Source organism: Mirounga leonina, unplaced genomic scaffold (assembly GCF_011800145.1).
Source record: "Mirounga leonina isolate KUSES-001 unplaced genomic scaffold, KU_Mleo_1.0 Mir_129, whole genome shotgun sequence".
NCBI lineage: Eukaryota > Metazoa > Chordata > Mammalia > Carnivora > Phocidae > Mirounga > Mirounga leonina.
In genome coordinates, this window is record NW_023270323.1 from 49,308,627 (window position 1) to 49,326,114 (window position 17,488).

The 17,488-nt window shown below is 38.4% G+C and overlaps 1 protein-coding gene across 3 annotated transcripts in view; it reads right to left on the reverse strand.

Moving 5' to 3' along the window:
- KLHL5 (kelch like family member 5) overlaps positions 1–17,488 on the reverse strand; it is an 82,923-nt gene that overhangs the window by 12,403 nt on the left and 53,032 nt on the right. For all 3 annotated transcript variants that reach the window (XM_035005127.1, XM_035005125.1, XM_035005126.1), the window contains 2 exons: positions 5,591–5,815; positions 477–639 (listed from right to left, as the gene is read on the reverse strand). In XM_035005127.1, the coding sequence (XP_034861018.1) occupies positions 477–639; positions 5,591–5,815 (388 nt within the window). The remainder of the gene's footprint in view (positions 1–476; positions 640–5,590; positions 5,816–17,488) is intronic.

Genomic DNA, 17,488 nt, shown 5'->3' on the forward strand with positions numbered 1-17,488 from the left:
CAAATCTGTTAACTCCAGTTAGAGTAGACAAGAGCCAAGAGAGCACCTTTCTAAATCCATTTCAGTTTTCAGCAGTTGACCAAGATAAGAAAGAAGTAAAAGTAAAGATAAGTCAATAGAAGAGATGGAAGGAATTATTTAGGAAAACACAGAGAGGGCCTATAGTACATTTAAAATACTATATACTTTGAAAGCTATATAAACCACCAGATTTTTACTGTATTTATATAAAACTTCTTCATTCAAAATAACTTGAAATTTATAATATCTGCACAATAGAATGAAAACCCAACACGGTGAGTTATTTATATTTAGAACTACAATAAAAAGAGACTATTTTAAAAGTTTGCATCACTCTTAAAGTTTTTCTCTTCTGTGACTTTGTGTATTTTTTAATGTATATTTTTAAGTTAGACGATACAGCTCAGTAAATTTGGCTTATTGTGTTTGGAACAGAATTTTAAATATTTCCTTACTTTCCACTTAGTACTGCCACACCTACTGTGCTCCTGGGGGTGGACATAGTGGCAACAAAATTCCACTGGCGAGCCTGAGGGTCCCATCTCTCCACTGTATTCAGATAGCTCCAGCCATCATGTCCTCCTACTGCATACATGGGACCTTCCAATACAGCCACACCTGCAAGGAGACAGGAAAGAAGCAATGACTCCAGATTTGCTGCTAGGTCTTAAAGATCACATTTCAACTGAAATCTAAATATACAATTCACTACCTATGTTTTCACCTGAGTTTGATGGTTCCAGGTCTTATGTTCAAGTCTTTAACCCATTTTGAGTTTATTTTTGTGTTTGCTGTAAGATAATGGTCCACTTTCATTCTTTTGCCTGTGACTATGCAGTTTTCCCAGTACCATTTATTGAAGACTGTCCTTTCCCCATTGTATATCCTTGGCTCCTTTGTTGTAACTTAGTTGACCACATATGCATGGGTTTATTTCTAGACTCTCTATTTTGTTCCACCAATCAATGTGTCTGTTTTTAAGCCAAATACCATAATGTGTTAGTTATTATCACTTTGTAGCATAGTTTGAAATCAGGGAGTGTGATGCCTCCAGCTTTGTCCTTCTTTTTCCAGTTTGCTTTGCTATTCTTTTTTGTTTTGATTTGATTTTGGTTTTTTTGTGGCCTCATACAAATTTTAGGATTATTTGTTCTTTTTCTTTGAAAAATGTCACTGAAATTTTGATAGGCATTGCACTGAATCGGTAGATTGCTTTGGGAAGTACGATGAACCTTAAACATGCAAATTTAATTAAGGAAACATCTATGGTAAAGATACCTGGTTTCTTTCTAGCTCTTCTTGGTTGGTCGGTGGGTGGGTGAGGGGGAAAGTAGCTCTATGGCTCTGGTCTACTAAGCTTTAGAGGCAGTATCTTGAGATCCAACAGTGGAAAGTTATTTAAAACTATACAATATGTATACATTGCCGTATTTAAAAGATTTTTCAATAATTCAGATTTAAGATATATTTGTAAAATCGTATTTATTCCTTTCCCCCTATTAGTTCAAATTCATGAGATTTTATTCTAGTTAAGACTTGATACCACAATCTATTGGTGTGATTCATTACCACGGAACCAAGTTCCCTTATTCAACAAACATTTAGTTTTTATTAAGTGCCAAACGTTTAATAGAAGATAACAGATAAGGGCCCTGCCATCATGGACCTAGTATTTTAGTCAGGAAACAGGCAAAATATATTTCAGGTATTGATGAGTGCTAATAAGAAAAATGGAACTGAGTAGAAGGATAGGGAGGGTCAGGGAAGACCTCTTGGACAAAGTGACATTTGAACAAAAATGTGGATGAAGTTAAGAAGCCAGACATGGAGATATCTGAGAGAAGATACACACACATACACACATATGTATAGTTCCAAATATATAAAAATATATCCAATTATATGTGTGTATGTATGTGCATGTAATTAATTAAAGAGCTGGAAGAAAAATTAATGGGTCCATCTAGTTCAACTCCTTAAACAATATCTTTGAAAATGAATTTTAGCAGCAGAACCACTTCTTCAAAATGAAATCTTTATTTAATTCTCACATGTAAGAGATAAAAGGAGTGTTTCCTATGTAAAGAGTTTCTTTTGTAAGTTCAAATTTATAACATTGATTTATTATACGGTAAATAAGTAAGAACAAGAATGACAGAAAGATTTGGAAAAAGAAAAACAACTTGAAGAAGACATTTGAACTGGGCACCTGGGTGGCTCAGTTGGTTAAGCGACTGCCTTCGGCTCAGGTCATGATCCTGGAGTCCCAGGATTGAGTCCCCCATCAGGCTCCCTGCTTGGAGGGGAGTCTGCTTCTCCCTCTGACCCTCCACCCTCTCGTGCTCTCTCTCTCTCTCTCATTCTCTTTCTCAAATAAATAAATAAAAAGTCTTAAAAAAAAAGACATTTGAATTATATGATCATTCTCCTTTGAACTTGCTTCAATAAAGCATTTTGTATGGTACCTAGAATTAATGTCAGTATTCTATGCACAATCTAATCTGCACAAAACACAGCAAGATCATGGGCATTCTTATTCTCTATACCATAAGAATTTACCTTAAGTTAAAATTAAATTTCTTTTCTCCACGGTGGGGGAAAGTATGCAGGTGAATCATACTATTGACCCTGGATTTTATGGTCAACCCAAGTTTTTAAGTCTCATTCATGCTGCTTTTTTTTTTTTTTTTAAAAAGATTTTATTTATGAGAGAGAGAATGAGAGAGAACATGAGAGGGGGGAGGGTCAGAGGGAGAAGCAGGCTCCCTGCTGAGCAGGGAGCCTGATGTGGGACTTGATCCTGGGACTCCAGGATTATGACCTGAGCCGAAGGCAGTTGCTTAACCAACTGAGCCACCCAGATGCCCCTCATTCATGCTGCTTTTAAGATACGTTCCCATTCTGTGCTTACGTAATAAGTTGATCTTATGGACTCAAGATTAATATTTTATAGTTTTGTTAAATCTCATATAGTTAATTTTAAGCTCCCCTCTCAGTACCTTACCCCTAGCCCTCTGGTTTTACTTCCTTACCAAACTTGAAACTTAAGATCACCTTGAACTGAAATCTAATTGCAAATAGTAGAATCACTTTTTTCTGTGATCTTTTTTGCTGTACCCACTATCAGACCAATCTTCATGCCTAGATAATTTTCATTACTGGCTATTGGCTTTTTTTTGGTGGCCTCTACTCTGGTGCTCAGCATTAATAAATCCAATGTAGTACAAAGTTATGCTATCTAAACTGAACTATGACTTCATTGCTACTCATCCATCTTTCAATTCATCTTTCACGACGATCTATCAAATTCTTTTTTTTTTAAAGATTTTATTTATTTTTTGACAGAGAGAGAGAGAGATGGCGAGAGAGGGAACACAAGCAGGGGGAGTGGCATAGGGAGAAGCAGGCTTCCCAAAGAGCAGGGAGCTCAATGAGGGGCTTGATCCCAGGACCCTGAGATCATGACCTGAGCCGATGGCAGATGCTCAATGACTGAGCCACCCAGGCACCCCAATCTATCAAATTCTTTATTGCAACTAATTTAAACCTTTTCCAAACTGTGATACATTGACAATATGGCCACAAATTCTTCTTATCGCTGAATGCATGCCTATTTTCAATGTGACTCTGCAGCTCCTTCCGCCAAGAGTAGTGTCCATCAACAGATGAACGGATAAGAAAGATGCAGTATCTTTCACACACACACACACACACACACACACACACACTGGAATACTATGTTATAAAAATGTTGAGATCATACCATTTGAGACATATGAGTGGACCTAGAGGGTATTATGCTAAATAAAATAAGGCAGACTAAGAAAGACAAATGCCATATGATTTCATTCATAGATGGCATCTAAAAAATGATTAATCAGGGGCACCTGGGTGGCTCAGGTGGGCAAGCGTCTGCCTTCGGCTCAGGTCATGATCCCAGGGTCCTGGGATCGAGTCCTGAGTTGGGCTCCCTGCTCGGTGGGGAGCCTGCTTCTCCTTCTGCCCCCCACTTGTGCTCTCTCATTTTCTCTCTACCTCAAATAAATAGAAATAAAATCTTTTGAAAAATAAAATAAAAAATGAATAAACAAATAAAGAACAGAATCAGAACTAAAGATACAGAGAATAAACTGATGGTTGCCAGAGGGGAGGGTGATGGAGAGCTGGGCAAAATGGATGGGCAGGGAGATAACAGGCTTCCAGTTACGGAATGGGTAGGTCATGGGAAGAAGAGGCTTAAGAAATATAGTCAGTGATAATGACGTAGGGATGTATAATGGGACAGATGGCAGCTATACTTGTGGTGAACACAGCGTAATGTATAAACTTGTCAAATCACTCAGTTGTACACATGAAACCAATGTAACATTGTGTATCAACTAGACTCAAATAAATATAAATATAAATACATACATACATACATATATACATAAATAAGAATAGTCTTTTTCTCTACTTTTTGAATCTGGGCTTGCCCACGTGACTTGTTTTGGCCAGTGCAACATTAGCAAACATGAGGCAGGCAGAAGCTTGAAAAGTCTTTGTGCACTGTGGCTTGCCTTCTCTTGCTGCTTTTGAAACTCTGACTGCCACCACGTGACAAAGCCTGGCTAGCCTGGTGAATGATTAGAGGCACGTGGCCCACTTGTCTCTGTTGCCCAGGCCAACAACCTGCCTACTACTACACATGTGATTGAGGCTATCTGAGATCACCTAGCTGACCTGCCATCCCACCGGAGATCCATGAGAAAACCCAGCAGAAATCATCCAAGGCAGCCTGGACCAGAAGAATGGCTCAGCGGACCCACAGATCCATGAGCTAAATATACGGTTGTTTTAAACCTCTGACTTTTGGAGTATTTGTTATGCAGCAAAAGCTGGGTGATAACCCCATCTAATTTTATTTCCATCTGCTTTACTCTCATCAAATAATTCTATTTCACCTATTCTTTCTCCTATCAAAAAAAATAGGTCATGTGACACAAGACCCTAAATTATCCTCTACCATACTCAGAGTAAGCCATCAGTTCCTTCAGAGTAAAGACAGTGTCTTCTTCATCTTTGTATACCTACTGAGCAAAGAACACAGCACATAGTACATGCTAATCAACGTCAGTTCAGTGAATTATTGAGTGAAAGAATGAAAAGTCGCTATCATTATATTCTCTGTGCCACCCCAAGATTTCTCTGGGTTTTTATTCACTTCTGCTTAAAAACCAGGGGTTATAGATGAAGATTTTTTAAATAAGCATTTCAATCAGGTTAAACTGTATTCTGTGATTGTCAACACAGAATACATATTTAAAAAGGTGGCTTATCACTCCATCATGCTACAATAAAATCTTTAAATTACTTGTTTTTACTTGTGCTGGTTGCTGTTACACTTATGTATATGCTTGTTTGCCCTGATTCTGCTTCTCAGTTAAGGAGCATGTGAAGGAATGCTTGGTGACTGATTGTTGCTGACTCAGCCGCTGCCACAGTGGTCTTCTTCTGCCTGGTAGATTGTAAAAATGCTGTGGAAGCCTAATGTATGATATCATGAATGAACCTGCATAGTTATACTCACCAAGGCCATGCCTGTGGGTGGACATAGGAGGCATCACACTCCAGGTTTTTGTTTTGGGATTGTAGCATTCTACAGTGTTCAAAGTCTTCAGTCCATCTCTTCCTCCAACCACATACAGTTTGTCATCTAACACTGCAACACCAAACTGTAGCCTCCTCCCATTCATATTTGCTACAGGAGTCCACATATTTGTACGAAGATCATACTTTTCAATGCTTGTTGCTCCTTAATAGTAATATACAGAAGTTATGTAAATAAAAACTTTACCATGTTTGAGTATTTTATGAATTTATACATATAAAAGTATAATTTTATTAGTATTGACAATAACCCTTTTATTATATTTCTGTGAGCTCCTGCATGATCAGGCCCCTGCTTCTATCTCTGACATCATCTCCTACTATTCTCTAGGGCATACACAAGGCTCTATATTAAAAGGTCAAGTGAGAAAGGTTTATTTGTAACAGCCTGTAGTGGGAGGAAAAGCAGGGTAGATTAGTGTCATGAAGCCAAAGTAAAAAAAAATTAGCAGGTAGTTTTGAAGGCAAATGGTGGCAGAGTCCCATGAACACAACTAGATAACTATCAAATCCTAAATACCCCAGGAATGAATCTGAAGACTGGCAGAACAAACTCCACAACTAAAGGTAGGGAAGAGGCCACACAGAAGATGATCGGAAGTATGGAGACATGGCTTGGGAGAGAAACAGATCATGGCCAATGTGGTGAGGAGGGAGCCATGGTCTCAGAGAAGGGTAGGAGACAAACTAGCACACAGGGGAGTGCATGAGGAAAATGAATCCCCTTAGCAATTGGCTTGGCAAGTGAGAGGGCCTGCATTTTATGAGTTCTTACAACCAGTGGGGCTTAAAGTTTGGAGATTTAAAAGTCAGCATGCTTGGCTTTGGAGAGCTTGGAGGACATTGGGGCTGCTCCTGAAGAAGACTGTGGACATACAGCATGGAAACATTGATCTGAAGAGCACCTGGGGCAGGCAGTGGGGAGGTTAGTTGCCAACAGAGCATGTCTCAGGGAGGCAGCATTCATGGAGACCCCTCTGGGAACAAAAGAACTGACAGGTGCCATTTCCCTCCTCCTGCTTCTCAGCATAAGCACAGGGCTAACTGCAGGAACCAGTGCAGTGCTAACACTCACCACCTACCTTGCTTACACCAAGCCCTGTTCCCCCAAACTCCAGTGGAACTGCCCTTCACAGTCACACTTGTCTTAGTCCCAGCACAGCAGGCCCCTTCCCCAGAAGACCAGCCCAAAACCCTGCCAACACCATGTCTGCCAACTGAGGAGTTTTGTGAGGACTCAGTTCCAGTGGCAGTGGTGACAGGTCTCATTTCACAAGCGGACCACAGCACACCTAGTTAAAATGCACCACGTTCAGGCCAGGGACCAAACACTGCCCACAACAAGCAAAGAGAGCCTCTGCAGACAACTGGTCTGAAGCATAAAGTGGCCAGGCCACAATAGCAGAGCACACACAGCACACGCTGGAGATACTCCTTAAAGCACCAGGCCCGAGGGAACAGGGGACACTACACTGCAGGGCACTATAAGACCTCTTCTTCATAGAGCCATTACCCTCAAGAACGGAGATATAGCTGACTTTCTAAACACAGAAAAACAGGGTGACTTAGACAAAACATAGAGACTTAGACAAAATGAGAAGACAGAGGAATTTGACCCAAAAGAAAGAACAGGACGAGGCCACAGCTGGAGATCTAAGCAAAACAGATATAAGTGACATGCCTGATGGAGAATTTAAAGCAGTGATCAGAAGGATACTCACTGGACTTGAGAAAGGAGTGGAGGACATCAGTGAGACTGAGAATAAACTTAGGGAACTCAGTGACTCCATCAAACATAATTAACATTTGTATTATAGGAGTCCCAGAAGAAGAGACAGAAAGGTGACAGAGAATTTATTTGAAGAAATAATAGCTGAAAACCTCCCTAATCTAGGGAAGGAAACAGATATCCAGATCCAGAAACACAGAGAACCCCCGCAACAAAATCAACAAAAGCAGATCCACCCCAAAACATATTGTAATTAAAATGGCAAAATAGGGGCGCCTGGGTGGCTTAGTCGGTTGGGCATCTGCTTTCAGCTCAGGTCATGATCCCAGGGTCGTGGGACCTAGCCCTGCATTGGGCTCCCTGCTCTAAGGGGAGCCTGCTTTTCCCTCTCCCTCTTCCTGCTGCTCTCCCTGTTTGTGCGCACTCTCTCTCTCTGTCAAATAAATAAATAAAATCTTAAAAAAAAATAAAATGGCAACATATAGTGATAAAGAAAAAAATATTAAAAGCAGCAAGACAAAAGAAGGCGGTTACATACAAGGAAACCCCATAAGGCTAGCAGCAGCAGATTTTTCAGCCGAAACTTACCATGCCAGAAAGGAGTGGCATGACATATTCAAAGTGCCGAATGGGAAAAATCTGCAACCAACAATATCTATCCAGCAAGGCTATCATACAGAATAGAAGGAGAGATAAAGAGTTTCCTAGACAAACAAAAACTAAAGGAGTTCATGACCACTAAACCCAGCCCTGTGAGAAATATTAAAGGGGACTATTTGGTAGAAAGGAATGATCAAAAAGACAGTATGAAGGTAGGAAACACAAAAGCAGTAAAAAGAATATTTCTGTAAAAAGTCAGTCAAGGAACTCACAAAATAAAAGGATGTAAAATATGACACCATATACCTAAAATGTGTGGAGGAGAAAAGAAATGAATGGGTCCAAACTTAAATAACCATCAACTTAATATAGACTGCTATATCCAGAAGAGGTTATATACAAACCTCATGGTAACCACAAATCAAAAAACACTAATAAATATGCAAGAAATAAAGAGAAAACAATCCAAATATCACTAAAGAAAACCAGTAAACCATGAAAGAGAGAAAGACAAGAAGGGATCAGAGAAAATCTCCAGAAACAACCACAAAACGAGTAATAAAATGTCAATAAATACATATCTGTCAGTAATTACTTTGAATGTAAATGGACTAAATCAAAAGACAATCAAAAGACATAGTGTGACAGAATGGATAAAAAAACAAGACCCAGCTGTATGCTACTTACAAGAAACTCATTTTTGACCTAAAGACACCTGCAGATTGAAAGTGAGGGATGGAAAAACATTTATCATGCAAATGCATGCCAAATAAAGCTGGAGTAGCAATACTTATATCAGAAAAAACAGACTTTAAAACAAAGATTGTAAGAAGAGACAAAGAAGGACATTATATAATAATAAAGGGGACAATCCAACAAAAAAAATAACAATTGTAAACATTTATGCACGCAACATGGGAGCACCCAAATACATAAAACAATAACAAACATAAAGGACCTAAGTGATAACACAATAATAGTAGGGGACTTTAATACCCCACTTATATCAATGGACAGATCACCTAAACAGAAAATGAACAAGGAAACAATGGCTTTGGATGACATACTGGACTAGATGGATTTAACAGTTATATTCAGAACATTTCATCCTAAAACAATAGAATATACATTTTTTTCAAGTGCACATGGAACATTCTCCAGAATAGATCACATGTTAGGCCACAAAACAAGTCTCAAAAAATTTAAAAAGACTGAAGTCATACCATGAATCTTTTCTGACCACAATACTTTGAAACTAGAAGTCAACCACAAAAAAAAAATCTGGAAATACCACAAATACATGGAGGTTAAATAACATGCTAACTAAACAATGAATGGGTCAACGAGGAAATAAAAGAAGAAATTTAAAAATACATGGAAACAAAAGAAAATGAAAACACAATGTTTTAAAACCTTTGGGACACAACAAAAGTGATTCTAAGAGGGTAGTTTATAGCAATATAAGCCTACAAGAAAAATCTCAAAACACCTAAGCTTACACCTAAAGAAGCTAGAAAAAGAACAACAAAGAAAACCTAAAATCAGCAGAAGGAAGGAAATAATAAAGACTAGAGCAGAAATAAATGATATAGAAACTAAAAACAAAACAAAACAAAAACCCCAAAAACAATAGAACAGATCAATAAAACCAGGAGATCATTCTTTGAAAAAACAAAAAAACAAACAATAAAATTGGTAAGTCTCTAGCTAGACTTATCCAAAAGAAAAGAGAGAGGACACAAATAAGTAAAATCACAAATGAGAATGTAGAAGTAGCAACCAACACCACAGAAATATAAGCAATTATAAGAGAATATTATGAAAAACTATATACCAACAAATTGGACAACCTAGAAGAAATGGATAAATTCCTAGAAACATATAAACTACCAAAACTGAAACAGGAAGAAATACAAAATTTGAACAGACTGATAACTAGCAAAGAAACTGAATCAGCAATCAAAAAACTCCTAACAAACAAAAGTCCTGGACCAGATGGCTTCAAAGGAGAATTCTACCAAACATTTAAAGGAGAGTTAATACCGGGGCGTCTGGGTGGCCCAGTCGTTAACCATCTGCCTTCAGCTCAGGTCGTGATCCCAGAGTTCTGGGATGGAGCCCTGCATCGGGCTCCCTGCTCAGCGGGAGGCCTGCTTCTCTCTCCCACTCCCCCTGCTTGGGTTCCCTTTCTCACTGTGTCTCTGTCAAATAAATAAAATCTTAAAAAAAAAAAAAAGAAGAGTTAATACCTATTTTTCTCAAACTATTCAAAAAAATAGAAAAAGAAAAACTTCCAAATTTATTCTATGAGGCCAGCATTCTTCTGATACCAAAACCAGACAAAGCCAGCACCACAAAAAAAAAAAAAAAAAAAAAGAACTACAGGTCAATATCCCTGATGAACAAAGATGCAAAAATTCTCAACAAAATACTAGCAAATTGAATACAACAATACATTAAAAAAAAAAAAAAATCATTCGCCATGATCAAGTGGGATCTATTCCTGGGTTCTAAGGGTGGTTCAATATTCACAAATCAACCAACATGATACATTGCATCAATAAGACAAAGGATAAGAACCACATGATCATTTCTTTTCTTTCTTTCTTTTTTTTTTAGAGAGAGAGAGAGAGTGAGCGTGAGTGAGCAGGGGGTGGAGGAGAGAGAGGGAGAGAGAGAATCTCAAGCAGGCTCCATGCCCAGGGTGGAGCCTGATGTAGGGTCAATCTCACGACCCTGAGACCATGACCTGAGCCAAAATCAAGAGTCAGACACTTAACTGACTGAGCCACCCAGGTGCCCCATGATCATTTCAATAGACGTAGAAAAAGCATATGACAGAGTACAATATTCATTCATGTTAAAAACCCTCAACAAAGTAGGTTTAGAGGGAACATACCTCAACACAATAAAGGCCATAGCTAACATCATCCTCAATGGGGAAAAACTGAAAGCCTTTGCCCTAAGGTCAGGAACAAAACAAGGATGTCCACTCTCACCACTTTTATTCAACATAAAACTGGAAGTCCTAGCCACAACAATCAGACAACAGAAAGAAATAAAAGGCATCCAAATTGGTAAAGAAGAAGCAAAAGTTCCACTATTTGCAGATGACATGATACTATATATAGAAAACCCAAAAGACTGCACTATAAAATTGTTAGAAGTGATAAACATATGCAGTAACATGATATAAAATCAATCTATAGAAATCTATTGCATTTCTAGACACCAATAATGAAGCAGAGAAAGAGAAATTAAGAAAACAATCCTATTTATAATTACACCAAAAATATTAAGAATACCTAGGAATAATCCTAACCTAAGAGGTGAAAGACCTGTACTCTGAAAACTATAAAACACTGCTGAAAGAAATTGAAGATGACACAAAGAAATGGAAAGACATTCCATGCTTATGGATTGGAAGACCAAATATTGTAAAATGTCCACACTACCCAAAGCAAGCTACATATCTATCTGTCAATCTATCTGTCTATCTATCTATTTGTTTTTTTAAGTAGGCTTCATATCCAGCATGGAGCCCAACATGGGGCTTGAACTCATGACCCTGAGATCAAGACCTGAGCTCAGAGCAAGAGTCGGACACTTAACTGACTGAGCCATTAAGGTGCTCCTATCTAGCTAGCTATTTTTAAGTAAGCTCTATGCCCAATGTAGGGCTTGAACTCACAACCCCATGATCAAGAGTCACATGCTCTACTGACTGAGCCAGCCAGGCACCCCAGCAATCTATATATTTAATGCAATTCCTCTCAAAATACCAACAGCATTTTTCACAGAACTAGAACAAACAATCCTAAAATTTGTATGGAACCACAAAAGACTCCAAATAGCCAAAGCAACCTTGAAAAAGAAAAGCAAAGCTGGAGCCATCACAATTCCAGACTTCAAGTTATATTATAAAGCTGTAGTGATCAAAACAGTATGGTATTGGCACAAAAAGAGACACATATATCAGTAGAACATACTAGAAAATCCAGAAATAACCCCACAATTACACGGTCAATTAATCTTTGACAAAGCAGGTAAGACTATCCAATGGGAAATAGGCAGTCTCTTTAACAAATGGTGTGGGGAAAACTGGACAGCAAAATGCAAGAGAATGAAACTGGACTACTTTCTTTTATCATATACAAAAATAAATTCAAAATGGATGAAAGACCAAAATGTGAGACCTGAAACCATAAAAATCCTAGAAGAGAGCACAGGTGGTAATTTCTCTGACATTGGCCATAGCAACTTTTTTCTAGATAGTTTCCCTGAGGCAAGGGAAACAAAAACAAAAATAAACTATTGGGACTACATCAAAATAGAAATCTTCTGCACAGCAAAGGAAACAATTAACAAAACTAAAAGGCAACCTGCAGAGTGGGAGAAGATATTTGTAAATGACATAGCTGATAAAGGGTGAGTATCCAAAATATACAAAGAACTTATATAACTCAACACCCAAAACCCAAATAATCCAATTAAAAAACAGACAGAAAACATTAACAGACATTTCTCCAAAGAAGACTTACAGATGGCCAATTGACACATGACAAGATGCTCATCATCACATATCAGGGAAATGCAAATCAAAACTACAATGAGGTATCTCCTCACACCTGTCAGAATGGCTAAAAACAACAACAGAAGAAACAACAGGTGTTGGCGAGGATGTGGAGAAAGGAGAACCCTCTTGCACTCTTGGTGGGAATACAAACTTGTGCGGCCACTCTGGAAAACAGCATGAAGGTTCTGCAAAAGGTTAAAAACAACTACCTTATGATCCAACAATTGCAGTAATGAGTATTTACCCAAAGAATCCAAAAGCACTAATTCAGGGGTGCCTGGGTGGCTCAGTTAGTTAAGTGACCGATTCTTGATCTCAGCTCAGGTCTTGATCTCAAGGTCATGAGTTCAAGCCCCCTGTTGGGCTCCATGCTGGGCGTGAAGCCTACTTTAAAAAAAAAAAGCACTAAGTCAAAGGGATACATGCACACCTATGTTTATAGCAGCATTATTTATTTTAGCCAAGATATGGAAGCAACCTGAATGTCCATGGATTGATGAATGGATAAAGAAGTTGTGGTATATATATATAATGAAATATTACTCAGCCATAAAAAAGAATGAAATCTTGCCATTGCAATGACATGGATGGAGCTAAAGAGTATTATGCTAAGTGAAATAAGTCAGTCAGAGAAAGACAAATACCATATGATTTCACTCATATGTGGAATTTAATAAAAACAAAACAAATGAACATAATGAGGGAAAAGAAAAGAGAGGAAAACCAAGAAACAGATTCGTAACAATAGAGAACAAACTGATGGTAACCAGAGGGAAGGTGGGTGGGGGATGGGTGAAATAGGTGATGGGGATTAAGGAGTCACTTGTCATGATGAGCACAGGGTGATTAAAATAAAAACTTAGGTCATGATCCCGGGGTCCTGGGATTAGCCCGCATCAGAGGTCCCTGCTCAGCGGGGAGCCTGCTTCTCCCTCTCCGTTCCCCTACACCCCACTTGTGCACTCTCTTGCTATCTCTCTGTCTCTCAAATAAGTAAATAAAATCTTAAAAAAAATTAACTGTATAGAGAAAAAAATTTTTTTTTAAATAAAAACTTAAAGAAAATTTTGTAGCAGGTAAAACTACTAACAGTATCAAATGCTACCAAGAGGACCAAGTAAGATGAAGACCACAAAGTATTACTGGATTTATCTTCATGGAGGTCATTAGTAACTTTATAGAGAGTCCCTTGTCTGAGTGGTTATGACATGATGGGGAGGTGAGGGGATAAGAGATAATGAGCACAGATGACTATATGAGAAGTTCAGCTATAAAAGGGAGGAGAGAGATAGGAGTTACTAGGTGGGTTGAGAGAGGTTTTGTTTTGTTTTGCTTTTCAACTGGATAAACTCGAGTTTGCTCACATGCTAATGGGAAGGATCGAGTTGTGAGGAAAGAAGCTGAAGGGGTCCTACTGAACAGCGAGGTTCCTGAGGAGGCAGGAAAGGGCAGTGTCAGAACACAGGTGTGGGGCTGGCCTTCCTAGGAGCAGGGAGGGGATACACATTCTATTGCAACCTAGAAGGACAAGAGCGTGAGGGCAGATCATGAAGTTGGGAAACTATGAGTGTGGGGAGTCTGGGAGTAACTGTCTGGTCCTGTCTATATTTTTTTAAGAATTAGAAGATTCCAGGGGCACCTGGGTGGCTCAGTCAGTTAAGCGCCTGACTGTTGGTTTCAGGTCAGGTCATGATCTCACAGTCATGGGGTCTAGCCCCGCACTGGGCTCTGCACTCATCACGGAGTCTACTTCAGATTCACTCTCCCTCTCCCTTCCACTCTCTCTCTCAAATAAATAAAGAAAATCTTAAAAAAAAAAAAAAGAATTAAAAGATTCCAGGAATTCTTTTGTTTTATGAAGTGAGAAAAAAATTTAAAAGCCCCACCCCTCTAAAATAACCCAACCTCCATTTATGAAGATTTCAATTAGAATCTATTTTATTTCTCTCTTTCTAAGCTTCTAACACAACATGCAATCAGAGCTATCTTTATAGAATTAAAATCAGGACAAATATTTATTCTAAAGTATTTGTTATAATTAGTTCATCAGAGCACTAATACTATTGATAATCTAAAATTCAGAAAGTTTTGTTATATATATATATATAAAATACATTATCTCATATGTTACCAGTTTTTATTTTTTTAATTTACCCTACAAAATTCTTAAGTTATTTGGGATAAAGTCCGAGTCTTTTTCCATCTCTGTATTCTTGTTTTTTTAAGATTTTATTTTTAAGTAATCTCTACACCCAACATGGGGCTTGAACTCACAACTCCGAGATCAAGAGTCACACTTTCCACCCACCAAGCCAGCCAGGTGCCCCACCATCTCTGTGTTCTTCACATCAACAAATAGAGTCCCTTGTATGTAGTAGCTGTTCAAAAATATTTTTTGAGCTTGAATAATCTTTATAATTTTTAGGTATAATGAGATTTTATTCATACTATTTCATGTAATAGTATACTTTATTCATCACTCTAAATTTAATCTTTAAAAATGTCTTCATTCTGTCAAATAAAAAGGCAATGCTAATCATTTTTCCTCACTAATGAGTTTAAGGAACTTTTTTTTCATTCAATGTTATTTTACTTCCAGTTCACTAAGCAGTATCATAGTTCCAGGAATTGGTGACTAAAATTTCCTTTGCAAACACCAAACATAATTCTTTTTTTTTTTTTTAAAGATTTTTTTATTTATTTGAGAGAGAGAATGAGATAGAGAGAGAGCATGAGAGGGGCAGGGTCAGAGGGAGAAGCAGACTCCCTGCCGAGCAGGGAGCCCAATGCGGGACTCGATCCCGGGACTCCAGGATCATGACCTGAGCCAAAGGCAGTCGCTTAACCAACTGAGCCACCCAGGTGCCCCAATTCTTTTTCTTTTTAACACTCACTTTTCAGATTTTATTCATAACCATTGAATATGTGTATGACAACGCAAATACATTATTACTAGAAAGATAATTTAAATAAACAACAGACACAGTATAAATAACTGCAACACAATGATATTGCTTAATAAGTCAAAGCATAATCTTTTATGACATTTTTGCAAAAAAAATGGATATTTTTATGGGGTACTTTATATAATAATTTTAATTTTTAAAAAGATTTATTTATTTATTTATTTATTTGGGAGGGGCAGAGGGAGAGAGAGAATCCCAAGTAGACTCCCAGTTGAGCCCCAGTCGGAGCTCGATCCCACAACCCTGAGATCATGACCTGAGCCGAAATCAAGAGTCAGACACTTAACTGACTGAGCCACCCAGGCGCCCCTATAATATTTAACTTCAAAGGAGGTAATATTGTTATCAAGGCAACAATGCCCCCGCCAAATCCATGTTTACCCAGAACCTCAGAATATAAACTATTTTGAAAATGAGGTTTTTGTAGATGTAATTAGTTAAGATGGAAACATGTTATGGAAAAGTATGCACAAGCAGGGGAGCGGCAGGCAGAGGGAGAAGCAGGGTCTCCGTTGAGCAAGGAGCCCAATGAGGGACTTGATCCCAGGACCCTGGCATCATGACCTGAGCCGAAGACAGACGCTTAACTACCTGAGCTACCCAGGCATCCCACCAAACATAATTCTTAAAAAAAAAACCCAAATATCCTCAAATAACAAATTCCTAATAATTACAAAATTCTATATAAAAGCTTAGAAGTTCCCTGACTTATACTAAAAAATTAACCTTTAAAAAAGTAAGCAGAAATATATCCTAACTTTTTCTTAGTGGCTATTTAGAAACATTTCCAGCTTATTTGTTGGGCCCTATACTAAGATATATGAAGGGACCAAGAACCCAATGATCAGACTGCCATCCAATTAATGCAAATTGCTCCTCATTATAAAGACTTTGGGTACAAAGTAAGTTAAGGCCAGGGAAGATAGCTTGAATCAGACAGAAGGTGAGAACAATTGGCATCTAGGAAAGACTCAGAAATAAAGTTGGTCAAGTAATAATGGTCAGATTACAGAAAGTCTTGGAAACTAGAAAGAGGAATTGACATCTTATGTGGTAAGAAATGAAGACTGTTGTAGTTTTTGAGCAGAGTAGTGCATGTTAACAGAAGAGGTAATAAGGCAGAGGGTGTAGTCTCCAGAGTCAGTGCCTGCTTTGAATCCTGATTCCATCACTAATTAGCTGGGTATTCCTGGGAAAGACAGGTAACTCTTCTAAGTACAGGCATCCTAGGGCAATAACAACATTCAGCTCTTAGAGTTATTATGAACATGGGATTAAAAATGATAGGTGAAGCACTTAACGTAATGCCTGGCCCATAGTAACAACACAAGGAATGCTCTTCGCACTAAATGAACATGATCAAAAGATGTAGGCTCATAGGAGGCTACCAGGAACTGGAAAGTAGCAATGGAAATTTAGAAGAATAAGACTCATTTGAAAGAAGACTTGGTGATTGTCAAACTGTAAGATTTGAAAGAAAGAAAGAAAGAAACAAAGAAACAAAGAAGGAAAGAGAGAGAAATGTATTATTTACTTTGGGTACCCCTTCTTATGCATGGAGAATTTTCCACTGTACGAAAGAGCTTTGATGAGAGGCAGGAGCCCCATCTCCCATAAAGCCGAAGACATATTCATCCTCACTGTCCTTGGAAGTTTAGGGCCCAGGATTGCCCTAAAGCTAGTAAAATAGATACTTGAACCTAGGATTTAAAGTCCAAGGCAGGGGGTGCCTGGGTGGCTCAGATGGTTAAGTGTCTGCCTTCGGCTCAGGTCATGATCCTGGGGTCCTGGGATCGAGCCCCGCATCGGGCTCCCTGCTCCTTGGGGAGCCTGCTTCTCCCTCTGCCCCCCTCTCTCTCTGTCTCTCATGAATAAATAAATAAAACCTTAAAAAAAAAAATAAAATCCAAGGCAGGCATTAGAAAGAAGGTGCAGTGGTTATAGTTC